This window comes from Pleurodeles waltl, chromosome 2_2 (assembly GCF_031143425.1).
Source record: "Pleurodeles waltl isolate 20211129_DDA chromosome 2_2, aPleWal1.hap1.20221129, whole genome shotgun sequence".
NCBI classification, from domain to species: domain Eukaryota; kingdom Metazoa; phylum Chordata; class Amphibia; order Caudata; family Salamandridae; genus Pleurodeles; species Pleurodeles waltl.
In genome coordinates this window covers 205,108,592-205,124,197 of record NC_090439.1, presented here as the reverse complement: position 1 = coordinate 205,124,197, position 15,606 = coordinate 205,108,592, and the positions used below count along the sequence as shown (strand labels likewise).

General features: G+C 42.6%; 1 protein-coding gene across 1 annotated transcript in view; it reads right to left on the bottom strand.

Moving 5' to 3' along the window:
- CLPTM1L (CLPTM1 like) overlaps nt 1-15,606 on the bottom strand; it is a 1,089,711-nt gene that overhangs the window by 440,854 nt on the left and 633,251 nt on the right. The window contains exon 13 of the mRNA XM_069219638.1: nt 6,381-6,415. Within this exon, the coding sequence (XP_069075739.1) occupies nt 6,381-6,415 (35 nt within the window). The remainder of the gene's footprint in view (nt 1-6,380; nt 6,416-15,606) is intronic.

Below are 15,606 nucleotides of genomic sequence, written 5' to 3'. Positions count from 1 at the left end.
TGGAGCAGCAGCTTCAGGTCTGTGCGGTGATGTAGAAGATTTTCACACCCAGGGATGATGCGTGGCAAATCCTGACGCACAGCAGAGATTAATTTGCAGTGAGCTGGTGATGCATCGATTTCACTGGTGCTGCATTGATTTTTTCACCACTCGGCTACAATGCTTGAATTTTCACTCTGGTTCTGCCAGCTTCTCCTTCCAGGGGCCCGGGGACTGGATGTGGCACCACTTGGCAAGTAAGGGGGTCACAGCAGGAGAGGCCAGGTGCCAGCAGATGAAGCCTTTGATGTCCCTGAGAATTGTTAACAGGCCCTTGGAGAATGTTCACAAGCAGGATACACAGCAAAGTCCAGTCTATATCCTCTCTAAGGCAGAAGCAGCAACTGCAGGCCAACCCAGGGAAGCACACGCAGCAAAGGGGCAGTACTCCTCCTCACAGCTCTTCTCATTGGCAGAGGCTCCTCTTGATCTAGAAGTGTTCTAAAGTTAGGTCCAGCAATCCAAAACTTATACTCATTTCTGCCCTTGAAGTAGGCAAACTTCTAAGGAAAGTCTTTGTAGTGCACAAGACCCTGCCTCTTTATTGCCCTCCCCAGACACACTCTAGGGGGTTGGAGTCTGTACTGTGTGAGGGCAGGCACAGACCTTTCATGTGCAGGTGTCAGCTCCTCCCTCCCACTCTAGCCCAGGAAAACTCATCTAGATATGCAGGACACATCTCAGCTCCCTTTGTATCTCTGTCTAGGGTGAATTCACAAATAACCCAACTGTCAGTCTGACCAAGATGTGGATTCAGCAGCCAAACAGAGGCACAAAATGGTTAAGCAAGAAAATGCCCACTTTCTAAAAGTGGCATTTTCAAGCAGACAATCTAAAAAACAACTTTACCAAAAGATGTATTTTAAAATTGTAAGTTCATATATCTATCTGCTCCCAATGGGAAACTGCACTTAAAAAGTATTTTAAGGCAATTCCTATGTTAACTTAGGAGAGAGATAGGTCTTCCAATAGTGAAAAACGAATATGGCAGTATTTCACGATCAGGACATGTAAAACACATCAGTACATGTCCTACCTTCTAAATACACAGCACCCTGCCAATGGGGCTATCTAAGGTCTACCTTGGGATGACGCACATGTAGTAAAAGGGAGGGTTTGGGCCTTTCAGTGGCAGGTCTGAGACATGTTTACAGAACTACTCACGTCGTCAGTGCCAAATATGATGTCGCGGGTCCTATAAAGGCACCACCACAGCACACTGACGTCAGTTTCTTTTAATAACTTTCCACACCAGAACTGCAAAACCATAAGGAAACTGACCACTGGTGTCCAAAACTAAGGCCCTGAAAGGGGAGTCACTGCCCCTAGAAATCAGTTCACAAAGCGGGGAGGATGGGTGAGTGGGTAAGAAATCTTCAGCTAGAATATGTCTCTACCAGATAAGGCATTACTGAGGTAAGTAACTTGGTCATCTGATAAACTCCTAGTTGCAGATTCCTCACCTCTGAATAGATACCCAAGCAATACCTGGAGGTAGGTCTGCAAACCAAGTTCATACCACAAAGTCCTGCAGGACTTAATGGGCAAAGTGCCCGCCCTCTGGACCAGACTGTCCAGGGAGTAGTGTTTGGTAAATGTTTGGGATGGCCACATGGCACATATCAAGGACAGGAACTCCACATGCTAACACTTTGATCGCTACTTTGGCTCTGGTAGAATGAGCATGCAAACCTTCAGGGGGTTGAATCTTGGCCAGCGAGCAGCAGATCTTTAAAAAGAGTACGACCCATCTGGAGATGGCCTGCTTCGGCACTGCCAGACTTTTCTGTGCACCCACAAAACCAACTAAAGATTTGAACATCCACCCAGAACTCTTTTGTATGATCAAGGTAGAACGTCAACACTTATTTTGGGTCCACGCGGTAGAGTCTCTCCTCGCACCCAAAGGATGAGAGGGTGTGTAAAGAGTAGACAAGGTGACGGATTGGCCTACATGAAAGGGTGTGACTACTTTTGGCAAAAAGGAAACCCTTAGTGCAAAGCACCACTTTGTCAGTATTGATGGAAAGGCAGAGACGCTTAGAGAACAATGCCTGCAGCTCACTCAACCTGTGGGCTGAGGTAATGGCCACAAGGAAGGCTGTTTTCAAAGTGAGAAGCCTGAGACAACAATTGTGGAAAGGCTTGAAAGGAGCATACATCAAAAATGTCAAATCCAAATTAAAATTCCACTGGGGCATAATGAATGGTGATGGAGGAAACATGTGTAAGTCCATTAAGGAACCTATTTACAATAGGGGACTTAACAAATAAGGTTGATCGAGAAACCTCAAAAGCAAAAATTGCAGACAACCTTTGAGAGTGCTTACAGCAGAGCCCGGCTGGGCCAGAAAATGTATTAAAAAAACAGAGCCTCAGAGAGAGGGGCAGAAACAGGGTGAACAGACTTGTCTGTGCACCATACCACAATTTTCTTCCAACTACAGGCGTATACCGTTTTGTTGGAGGAATGTCTGGCTGCCAAGATAACGTTATCGACTTTGGGCGGAAAGTCAAAAGCTGTCAACTGTTGTCACGCAACCATGCAATAAGGCGGAGAGTGGACAGGTTCGGGTGCAAAACCCTCCCCTGATGCTGCAACAGAAGATCCTCCCAAAGGGGCAGTCTGATCAGAGGATCAATGGGCAATGCTCAACAGCTCAGGATACCAGGCTATGTGCCCAGTCCAAAGCCGCAAGGATTGCTTGGGCCCGGTCGTTCTTGATCTTCTTCAGAACTCTGGGCAGGAGTGGTTTGGGAAGAGAGATATATACAGGAGGTCTGAGCTCCACTTGAGACAAAAAGCGTCCCAAGTGACTGCTGCCTTAGAAACTCCAACGCGCAATACAGCTGATTGTGGAGGCAAACACATCTAACCAAAGCTCTCTCCACTGCTGAGAGACCTTGCACAACCTCCAAATGTAGATGCCATTTGTGATCCGCTAGGCAGTTTGTTCAGAGAGCCCGCTAGATGTTTCAACCACGCCCTGAGGTGCAGAGCCTCTTGACAAAGGGTCCACGTCCCCACCCTGCCCTGCTTCTTGCAGTACCACATGGCAGTGGTGATGTCTGAGAATATCTGCACTGTCTTTCCCCTGACAGGTGGAAGAAATGCTTTCAATGTCAGCCGTATTGCACAGAGCGCCAGCTGGTTGATTTGGAGTCCAGATTCCACAGGAGACCAGAGGCCTCTGATCTCCACCTCTCCGAGATGGCCACCCCATCCCGGGAGAGACACATCTGTCACTACTTTCAGATCTGGTTGGGAAAGGGAGAGGGATCTGTCTTTGACCCAATCGTCGTTCGTGAGCCACCACTCCAGACCTCACGCAGTTCCCTCTGCGATCTGGACCTTATCGGAGAGATTCCCCTGATGCTGCACCCAATGGAACTTCAGGTCCCACTGCAGAGCCTGCATATGCCACCTGGCATGTCTCACCAGCAGGATGCAGGAGGCCATGAGGCCCAGCAGCCTCAGAGTCATTCTCACAGAAACCAAGGATAGAGGTTGAAACATTGGTATCATAGCCTGAATATCCTGGACTCGCTGCATGGGAGGAAAGGCCCGAAACTGCTCTGTGCCCAGAACAGCTCCAATGAAAGGGAGCATCTGAGAGAGAGTTAGGTGCGACTTCATCACGTTTATAGTGAATCCCAGCGAATGCAGAATGTCCACCGTAGTCCGGAGGTGGAAGACGACAGCCTGGGACAAGCCCACCTTCATCAGCCAGTCGCTGAGGAAGGGAAAGAAACTTCTAGCCAACACAGATGAGCTGCTAACACCATCACTTTGGTGAACACCAAGGGGTGCTGGTAAGACCACTGGGGCTGAGCTGCCCAAAAATGAGGCACACCCTGGTCACAAGCAAGCTAGCTGGACTACAGGAACATCCTCTATGCCAGGATCAACAAAAAACACACCAGAAGGCTGCTGACCGTTCAGAACTTTTCAGCCAGAATCACCCCCAACCTCTCACGCCACACCCCCAACACCCCTAAATAGTTCCACTGTCTCCTACTTCACAAACAAGCACAATTCACACTCCTCACTCACACTTTTAAGGCACTATATAACACTGGCACAGCATACCTCAACAATCACAAACATTCCAGTCACCTCCACCTGTCCAGACTCCTTCTTGCACACATTCTTTATAATGCGAAAACCAGATCCGGTGGCCAAGCCTTCTAAGATCGCCCCAAAAGGGCAGGAAAGCCTGGAGCCTAATTCTCACTTTTTCAATTCTGTAAAAAGCTGACCACTTGGCTTTTCGAGTAGTCCCACTAGGCCCTAGTTGTGGCTAGACGCACACCTTCTCAGTAGCAGGATACCCTCACGGGTGACGGTGCGCTCTACAAATCTGTGTAACATGAAACAACATGACATAACGCTGGAAATGTCTACCTAAGCTACTGAATCTGAAAGAAGGTGATGACAGAAATGAAAAACAGCAACAACTGATCTAAAAAGCTAATTACTGGGGCTTGTCCCTGCACAAGCAAAATTGTGAGCCTGTGAAAAGAAAGATCTGACCCACACAGCTCAGTGGGGAAAAAGGTGAGGGAACACAGACCTGCAATGCTTATGACGTATGCATGTCTACTAAGTATTAGAAAGCAAAGCTCTGCATTCGACCTGTAGAAACAGTTTTCAGTATTGCCACTATAGGGCAGAGTGCCTACAACTTGAAAATGAGATTCAAACAGGACATAAGCATCGGGAGGGTAAATATAAAAAAGGGGCATGGGAGATCTCAGGGGAATGCTGTGCAACTTAAAAGAGGAGCCAGAAGCTGCAAGGAGGAAATGTATATGGTAAAAGGAGGGGGGAGAAATACATGCAGAGAAAAGCAGAACCAGAAAAGAACAAAAGGGAGAATGAGTAGAGAAAAACTGATAGCGCAATAGGAGAAGGGGAAAGATAGCAACAAGAGAATAGAATAAAGAATACATTATTGATAACTGTATAAAATGGCCTATATTTTGATTGAAGGGGTTGTAGTGACATTTTCATACCATAAGACTGGACGAAAAGAGGTTTATAAATGCCATCTCAACCCTGAGACAACAATATATGATATTACTACACATTTTATTAATTATGTTTTACATTCCAGAATTTGATTTTAGTACTCTTTAGACAGATGTGGAGCATTTGAGCATCATCCATTTAGTATTCATGGTTTGACTGAGACTGCAGATATGTCTGAATGTGTTGAGAAATGCATGCTTTGTTCAGGATAATGTGCCATTTTAAATGTGTCTTATGTAAAATGTGTGTAATTATAACTCACTTTTTTAAATGCAAAGCTCATTGTAAAGGATTTTACAATTCTGTAGTACATTGACACTATAGAGTAGTGCTACCAAGACATACATACAAGAAAATAAACAATAACGTGGGACAGTGTCATTTTTGCTGATGCAGTTCTGCATTTACAAGGTTTATTTTCACACCATGGGGAGGATTCTTTCATAGAGGCTTGCATCAAGGCTGGCTTGCAAGAGATAGCTTGTCAGGTGTGCTGAATAATTGTCTAAGAGCAGCACTGTCAATGTAAAAGAGTTTTTTTCATCAGCACTGAACGAAAATAATGATGTGTTCAACTTTTTTATTTGTTTGGAAAAGCTAAATATCCTACAAATTAATCCAGCACTGGGAAATATTTCACAGTTAAACCCCCCAATTAGTCTGTTTATAACTTCGAAAAATCAACACAAAACTTTTTTTTTTTTAAAGTTTAATCCACCTCAGTTCTTTCCTCCCAAAGAAACTTACAACAAATCACAAAAAGTATGCTTTCTGGGTAAAGATCTAACTTTCTGCTAAGTTTGGTGTAAATCTGTTCCCGTTTGGGCTGCAAGGCTGCTCAAAACAACCTATGGAAATAATACCCCCTTCCACGCAAGCTTGACGGACGACACCTTTCAAGGAAGGAGCTGAGGTAGATGATCTTTATTTTGGGAAAATTATGCAAAGATCTTTGAAGTGTCAAAGTAAATGGCAAACGAAAAAAAAACTCCTTCTATTGTCTCAATTATAACTATACAGTGGTGACAGTCACTGTGTGTGTGTATATATATAACACACTTTTTTTGTTCTACACCTGTGACAAGCACACATTTGTGCCATCTACCTTCTTGGTTATTTTTCTGCTACCAACAGTGACATTTCTCTCGGCCATTGGCTGTTTTACAGAAAAACAGTATTTTGTTTATATTTTTGCAACAATGCGAAATGTGATATCACAGTGCTAAAGACTGACAAATTACTGCATGTTTCACACAAATAAAAATCCACACAAACTAAAATGGAAAAATATATCACAGGAAATATTTACCATTAACAAAGCTGTTGATCAACCAGGAATACCAGCTGTAATGAAAAGGGTGCAATGTGATGCCTTTTCACAGATACATTAAAGTCACAGACAGACATGTTTTGTATTAGAAATAAACTCTTTAAAATTACTTGGGCACTTTTTCTCAACTGTAACACACAAGTAATTTATACACAAGTACACATACACAAATTTGAAAAAGCGAATTGAGTTTGTTTTTGAGTACTTGAATATGAGATGAAACAAGACACATTGTATTACTTTGGATTGTTGCCAGTATGCCTAGTCTGTTTTTCCTTTTTCACTCATTACATCATGATGCATGCTGCCTCTCCACAGACACAGTGAAGTTCCTGACTTCTATCCCAGAAGGTCCTTTTGTCTTTCCATGCTTAATGTTTTATGTTGTTCCACCCACTCTGCATTCCTTAATAGTGTAATGGAACAATATGTCACTTCCTGATAATAACAAGAAGACATACCTTAAATGCTCTGGATGGGCTGGTGGGAGAGCATGAATGAAACAAGGAAGAACAGACTAGGCGTAAGAAAATTAGTTACTTACCTGTAACTGTAGTTCTCCAGTATTAGTATCTTTCATATATTCACATGCTTGCATATTCCCCGTCATCGAAGTGGGAGACCCACAGTACATTTATAAATGCGTACGGGGAGCCTCTGAGGGGAGGAGGGTGGGTTGCATTTGAATCTATGAAATATACCAATACTGGAGAACTACAGTTACAGATAGGTAACTAATTTTTTTCTCCAGTATTGGATCATTCATAGTTTCACATGCTTGAATAAGATTAATAAGCAATGCACAAAACAACCATATGTCCATCATAACAATAAATAGTGAATGGTGGGAAAACAAGCGGAAAAACACAGAGGCTCACCTTATCCAAAAGGATTGCATAGCACTGCCTGTCCCACTGCTGCATCCGTTTTATGACTCTCGTCCATTCAATAATGATTTGTAAACATATGCCCATTTGACCATGTTGCTGCTCTGCAGATATAGTGAATCAGTACTCAGTGAACAGAGCTGTTGATGTGGCTACAGCTCTAGTAGAATGTGCTTTTACTCTGCCCTGCAGGGGTTTTCAGGCTTGTGTGTGGCAGAACCGTAAAGTAGCAACCATCCATCTGGCAATGGTTTGCTTGGTAACTGCAAGCCCTTTACTAATGCTTCCGTACGCTAGAAATTGGTCTGATTTCATTATGTGAGGCGTTCTTTGTAGGTAGAATTTTAGACATCATTTACCATCTAAGGAGTGTAAAGACCTTTCAGCTGGCGTTTTAGGATTAGGAAAAAAGGTTTTTAAAACCACAGGTTCATTTAAGTGAAAATCCGATGGAGCTTTTAGAATCAATTTTGGGTTTGTTCTCAAAATAACGCTGTCTGTAGTGAATTGTAGGAACGGCTGTTTAAGAGTAAACACTTGTATGTAGCTTACTCTCTTCACAGATGTGAGAGATAGTAGTACAGCTATTTTCCATGTGAGATACTTGATATCAGATTTGTTAATTGGCTCAAATGGTGGTTTCATAAGTTGAGCCTGGACTATGTTAAAATACCGCAGAGATTGAAGTTCTCTGACTGGTGGAAAAGTCCTGAAGAGACCTTTGAGGAATTGTTTAATAATGCCAGTGGACCATAAGGATAGCACTTTACTGGTTCTACTAAATCTAGAAATTGCCGCTAGGTGCACTTTAATTGAGAAAGGAGATAAACCTGATTTTGCTACATGTAGCAAATATGGGAGAATTTGATGTGGTTGTGCTGTGAGCGGGTGGATGTTAGATGACTCACACCAAAGACAGAACCATTTCCATTTGAACTTATGTTCTGTTTGTTGCGTCCGCTCTCGCCTTTGATAGACTGTCTCTACATTCCAATGGGATGTTTACCGAGGAGAACTCACTGTTTTTTAGGATCCATGCTGACAAGTGTAGTGATGTCGGGTGTGGATGTTGTATCTAGCCCTGGTTCACTGTCAACAACGTCGGTGTTACTTTGAGTTGGAGATGAGGTTGTTCTGAGGAGAGTAACTGTCTGGGTCATCTGGGAGCTATTAGGAGTATTCTGCAAGGTTCCCTCTATCTTGTTGATTACTTTTGGGATCAATGGGATCGGTGGAAAAGCGTAGGCATATATCCCTAACTCAGATGATCGAAAAAGCATTCCCCCACAATCCTTTCTGGGGATGCCAGCTTGTGAAGAACAAGCATTTCTTGTTCTCCTTCGTCACAAACAGATCCAAGTGAGGTTTGCCCCAGCAACAGAATAGAAAGTTCAGGATCTGTTGGTCTATCTCCCATACGTGATAAGGAATGATGGTCCTCCTCAAGGAGTCTGCCAGGAGATTGGACCTTCCTGGTAAATGTTCTGTCCTGATGGTTATGTGGTGCTGAAGTGCCCAGTTCCATATCTCTTGAGCGGAGAGTGCCTGGGAGTGAGTTCCTCCCTGCTTGTTCAAGTAGAACATACTGATGGTGTCTGTTCTAATAAGGACTGCAGAGTGAGTTATTTCGGGGAGGAAAGCCTTTAATGCTAAGGCAATTGCTCTGACTTCCAGTTGATTGATGTGCAGGTTTTTCTCCCCTGCTGCCCATCTCCAGCTGATGTGTAAGCCCTGGAGATGCGCTCCCCAACCTTCTAATGGTGCATCTGTTGTTATTATGAAACTGGGTATCCCTTGGCCGAGTCCACCAGATTATCGCTCTTATCATAACTGGTGCTATTTGAATGAGATCTTCGAATGAGCCCTGTGTTTGATGCCATTGAATGTCTTTGTGCTCTTGCAGTGGCCATAGATGTAGCCAACAGTTCGGGAAGAAGGATGCACGAGGAAATCATGCCCATGAAAGATTTGTAGATCTGAACTGGACCAGACTTTTTTCTGGACAGTTTGTTTGCCATCCGCTGGATTTTTCGATGTCTGTCTTTGAAAGGATAGGCTTTGTTCTTTAGTTTGTCTAGGATTGGTCCCAAGAACTTTAACTTTGTAGTTAGTGTTAATTGGGATTTGTGGTAATTTGTTGTAAGCCCTAATTTTTTGGGGATAGTCACAGGCAGGTGGTTGTGGTCACTGCCGTTTGCTGTGATTTTATGAGCCAATCGTCTAAATAAGGGAATACCTGGATTCTCTGCTGTCTGCGATGTGCTGCTACCGGAGCCAATATCTTTGTAAAGATTCTGGGAGGAGATTTTAGGCCAAACGGTAGCACCTTAAATTGAAAGTGGATCCCGGCTACCTGGAACCATAGGAATTTGCGATGATTTGGACGTAGTTGGATATGAAAATATGCGCCCTGTAAATTGATGGATGTCATATGATCTCCGTTTTTCAGGAGCTGTAGCATTTCCTAAAGGGTTACCATCCAAAAAGTTAGCTTTTTTGGGAATTTTTGAATTTTCACAGATTAAGTATCAGGTGCCAATCTCCTGAGGGTTTTTTGATGAGAAACAAGCAAGAGTAGAAACCCATTTTCTTTTGAGTTTTTGGAATGATCTCTATCACTGTCTTTCTTAACACATTTCCCTCATTAGTTGCTTTAGTTGAGGTGGAGGTGGGCCTGATGGTGTAGTGTATGGAGGATTTTGGAGAAATTCTAGGGAATATCCTTTTGAAATGATATCTAGGACTCATTTGGCTGAGGCTATTGTAGACCATTCTTGGAAATGATTTGATATTCTTCCGCCAACTCGAGATGTTGGTGAGGCAGATAGGCAGATGGTGCTGTTATGTTGTCATTGTTTTCTAGAATCTCTGCCTTTTGCTACAAACTTGCCTCTGGATCCAAGCCTACATGCATCTGCCGGAGGCTGTCTGTATTGTTGCTGCTGTGAATACTGAGGTCAGTACTGCGGTTGTCTGGGCTGATACTGCCTATATGGTCGATAGCCTGCTTGAAAGGAATTATTTCCTCTTCCCCTAGCTCCTCGAAAAGGTTGTTTTTGGTACAGGAGGGACTTTGCTGTTTCTGTGTCAGTCCTTATAGTTTGCAATGCATCTTCTACATGCTTGCCAAACAAAGATTCACCGTCAAATGGCATGTCTAGAATTTTTGTCTGTATTTCTGGGCGTAAAGAAGTGGATTTCAGCCATCCCTATCTCAAAAGCATTGCTGCCCCCGCTGCTGTCTGAATCCGGTGGTAGCTACATCAAGTGCACCATCGATCATTTCTGCCAAAACGCATTCCCCTTCCTGTAGGATCTTGCATGCTTCTACTTTCTCGTTCTCCAGCAAAAGGTTTATGTATGGTGCTATATCCAACCACATTTGGTGATCATAACGAGCTTAAATAGTCATCAAGTTTGCTGCCCGTACAGTAGTGGCTGCCATTGTTGAGAATCTCTTTTCAATGCTGTCTAACTTGCGAACTTCTTTATCAGGGGGCAATGAGAATGGTGCCGAAGGGTTCTTTGAGCACCGCTGGGCTGCCTACGATACCACTGAATCAGGTTGTGTGTGTCCAATAAGGCATGCTGGAGAACTGTCTGGAGCTTTATATATATATTTTTTTTATCAAGGAGCGGGATTACTAGAGACACAGTAGCCAGATTTTTCATGGCATTGGCCCTTCTTGCCATATAAAGTCTATTATTGGAATAGCTCTTACTGACTTCTTTGCGGCTTCTTTGAAGTCATACAGGAAACAGTCGGTCTCCCTTGTTAATAGTGGCAGGTCAAACCTTTTTGCTGCTTCGTCCATAAGGTTATGGAATCCCCCAATGTCTTATGGAGGGGAGTCCACCAGAGGTGGGGAGGGGGTGGGAATAAGGTAGTCGTGCCACTCATCTTGCTCAGTTACAGTGTCTTATTTTCCCTTCTTCTGCATCCTCCCTGGATGACATTACGTCTTCTTCCATTGGTTGTGATACCTCCTGTGTAGGGATAATTGGTTTTGGAAGTGCCGGAACGGAATGTGGTAACAGCGTTGTGGTTTAAATTAGGCGTTCCAATTGTGCCCTCTGACTTATAGGTGTGGCAGGTGTTGATTGTGGGAATCTACGATAATAGTCTTATAACATATATTGTAAATTTGATACTTGGGAAGCAGGCACTGGAATAGGCTGTTCTTGATGTTCATGGAATGGTTCAGCTTGTTCGCCTGTAGTATAGTACTGATATTCTCCGTAATCATCTCCATAATCCTGACATTTTACCCGTAATTGGGACGGGCTACTAGCCACACCAAAGGGGCCTTCATCATCTGACTCCTCGTCCTCATCCAAGAGGTGTACAGGTGGATAAGGTGGTATTTTACTTCGGGAAGTATGCTCAGGTAAAAAGTTTTTTTTTTATAGGTATTAATGATATTGGAGGAAATGTTTTTTCAGCCTGGTTGGATATGTCCATACCTTCCTGTATTTGTGATAACGACTATCTTCTTTAGATGTTTTCCGGTCAATACTGGTGTCTCCATCGACAGTGTCTCGGTCGACGGTGCCTCTGCCGACAGTGTATTTTCCGTTAATGGTGTCTTCGTAAGCGGTGTTGTAGTTTCCAACGAAGGGAAATAAAAAAAAAAGCTGTCGATGGAACCTCCATCGATTGATGCTTGAAAATGTTTCTGATGACCATCGTCGTTGAAGAAAACGGTGACGATGTTATAATTAACAGAGACCTGGCTGTTGTGAATGTCGACGTCACTGTGGTTGATGTAGTCATCGACAGTGTCGTCTACGGTATTTTTTCTGACTTCGTTTTCGTCGCCGATGGTACAGGCTGTTTTAGCCTTGTTTCTCTCTGGGAAGGAGTAGTAGGCTCCAATCTAATTTTAGAGATCGGCACTTCATGTTTAGAGGTCGAAGGATGAACCTTATGCCCAGTTTCATAGTCAGTGTCAGTATTTTTTACTGACTTTTGATGGTGGCTCTGAGGAACGCTTTGTTTCCTTTCTTTTGCTAGAAGTTGTGGCGTAAGAGGAGACGTCACTGTCATCGTATGACAATGGATTATCCCTTGTTGTCAACTTCTGGAGCCACAATAAGAGCCTACCTTTCCTGCCCTTCAAAGTCTTTTGTGAAAATGTGCAACAAAATTTACAATTGTTTACCTTGTGGTCTGGATAAAGGCAATAAATGCACTTCTTATGAGGATCTTCTGAGTGGAGCCTTTTCCTTCCACAGGATTCACAATCTCTAAAGAGTCCTTTTTTAGATGTGTGAGACATCTTTACCAATCTGGAGTAAATAGAAAAATGAAATAATACCTCCTCGGAATACATTTTTCTTTATTTACTCTGAGGAAAAAAGAGGACTGAGCAGAGCTCAGGGAGACTCCCTTCACACGACGTGCAGTAAAAAAATCTGAGGGCTTCAGCCTCTGTGGGGAAGGTTCTAGAGGGTGCTCTCATCTGATTGGTTAAAGTTAACTTTGGTTCTTTATTAAAAAAGAATGTAGATAGGCTATTAGGATATCGTTATTCCTATTTTAGCTTACATTGCTAGTACATAAAGGATATATATATATATATATATATATATATATATATATATATATATATATATATATATATATATATATATATATATATATATGAATATAGATACACTTTTTTGTTAATGTACTGTGGGGCTCCTGCATCGATGACGGGGAATATTCAAGCATGTGAATCTATGAAAGATCCAATACTGGAGAATGAGGATTACCCAAAGTATCCCAACCATTAATGTTGCAATCTGCGTCTTCCTTGCTTCGTTCATCACATCATTAGGATATACCGCCGAACATACGACTAGTTATCGCAGAAAAATCACCCTCTTTTAAAAAAAATAGGAATACTAACAAGTATTCCAAAAGATACACTTGTGAAATTTATTGAACAATACTGTGAAAAACAACATATCCCAACTCACAGCTGCCACTCGAGTCGTCAGTGGTGGCAACTGATATTGAGTGATAAAGGTAACTGATTAGGCCCAAGTATCTGCCATGCAAAGGTCAATTAGAAGGATAGTTGAAGAGGAAAATGCTGCTATTCCTCTAATTGAACATAACCTTTATTAACCATGGGACATACTGTTCCCTTCAAGTCACATGCTTTGGCAAATTACAGGCCTCACCTATCTATTCAATGTGGCCACAGTTGGATTAGGCCCCTTCGTCTTAAAAAAAAAATCCCAAATTAACAAAATGTGCTTTGCAAGAGGAGATTCCAGCAGTGTGATCTAAATAGCATATAAAAACTCTCTTAACATCCAACCACCTGAGGGAGACATTCTAAACCAATTTCCTGATCCAAGTGAAAACCAGATATAAAAATTGGGTAAAAACGGCAGGCCCAGATGAAGACAATGCATTTGCTAGGGTACATAAGTATGAAACAGAGCATATTGAAGAACTCAAATTTTCAAGATATCTCAAAAAAGATACAGCCACTAGGATACTACCTTGTAAGTGAGAAACTTCAAAGGAACTGCTCTCAGTGACTCAAAAGAAGATGTTTGTAGTAAAGTTAGAACCAAAGAAAGGTCCAAAGGAGGAAGAGCCACCGTTCTGGAAGTATTCAACATTACAAAACTCTGGGAACCAGATAATCCAGGATCCCTTTTCGAACCCATGAAGTCCAAAATGTTTTAATTGCCACCTACTGTATCTTATGAGTTTTAATCATCAAAGGTTTATGGAAACCTCTAAACATTTAGGTGCAGGACAAGACCGAGACTTAACACCTTTCAATAAACACTAAAAAGAGACTCTGTGCTGAGTGCTGGCCTTCTTGGTGGAAAACCTTTTGGTTTGTGCATTGCATATTGCAGTTTCACTACAACAAGACTCGCATTTCAGCTTTCATACCATCAATATCAGCTGGGACATCTAAACCTCTGTCAAAATTAGAGATCTGATCTCACTGGGAACCACAAGCAATCACTAATAGGGGCTCTGTGCCATCGCTAACTACAGGGGAACCTAACTCCTGTGTGTCCAAAATAGTAGAACTACCACCACTCCTGCCCCGTGCTGACAGATTCTGCACAAAGTTCGGGAAACAAGAGAGAAGGGGGAAAATGCATAAAGACACCTCATTGAGGTGATTCTTAACTATTAGACCCAACCTCTCTTCCAGAGGATCTTGAAACCTGGCAAAAATCGCAAACACCTTGTAGTAACTCGTAAATAACGATTTCCGAATGACTTGTTCAGTAGTTCTTTATTCAACGCTTCCCGGACTCCGTCTCTCTTTTCCTCACACACTGCTTACATTCTTAACATTCTACTGTCAACTCCCGGGTGTACCACTTTCCTTACATTCTAGGGACTACCGAAGATACCATTCTTAATTCTAATACATCATACACTATTACTTAAATATGTTATTTTATCTATGTACTTGAGATAACTATTTACATTTCCTTATGAGTCTATATTTTCCTATGTACCATTTTGTAGATTATAACACACCTCAACTTGATTTGTCTGCAAACAAATCTATGCCCATGTAACTGAACTGGCTGAACACCTCCATGGATAAATGGCCTGCATACTGGAAAAAACCCTGCTTATGTGATCCACTCTAACATTGTTGACCCAACTGAGATTCACTGCCGGCAATGGCGGAGCAGGCTTAGGCCCTCAAGTTATGGGCAGTCAGACCTTGTTATTCACCACTTGTTGATAAAGGCTTTGGCTACTCTATTTTCAGTCGACTGCAATTGAATACCCTTTGATGTAAGAAATAAATGTCAACAGCCCCAGTCCCACAGTGTTTAGTCTTCTCCAGTTGGAGGGCTTTGCTTTTTCTATACTGTCATGAAACAAATGCCCAAAAGTCCTGCTCACCTGAAGCTGATACCCTATTTACACTTCTGTTCACAAGCAATCAGGACTTACACAACTTTTTTTGTCCAAAAGCTGAAAGTAAGACTTCTCTCCTGTGGAATCTGAAGACTACATAACATAATCATATCAACTGTTTGAATTGAATCCCCTGGCCTGAACACAAAATTTACCAGAGTTGAATTAGAATTTGTCCTGAAAAGGGAAACCACATTCTGATTCTCAATTTGTTTTGGACCATTCAGTTCAATTAATTACCAAACAACTTTTTTCCTTGAAGCAGCATGTGAAAGAGCAATCGCTCCTGACTAGCATCTGTATGATCAAGATAATTTCCTACACAGACGACACTCAGCTAATCCTCTCCCTCACAAAAGACCCTACAGCTGCAAAAAACAACCTCCACAACGGACTCCAAGCCATCGCCAGCTGG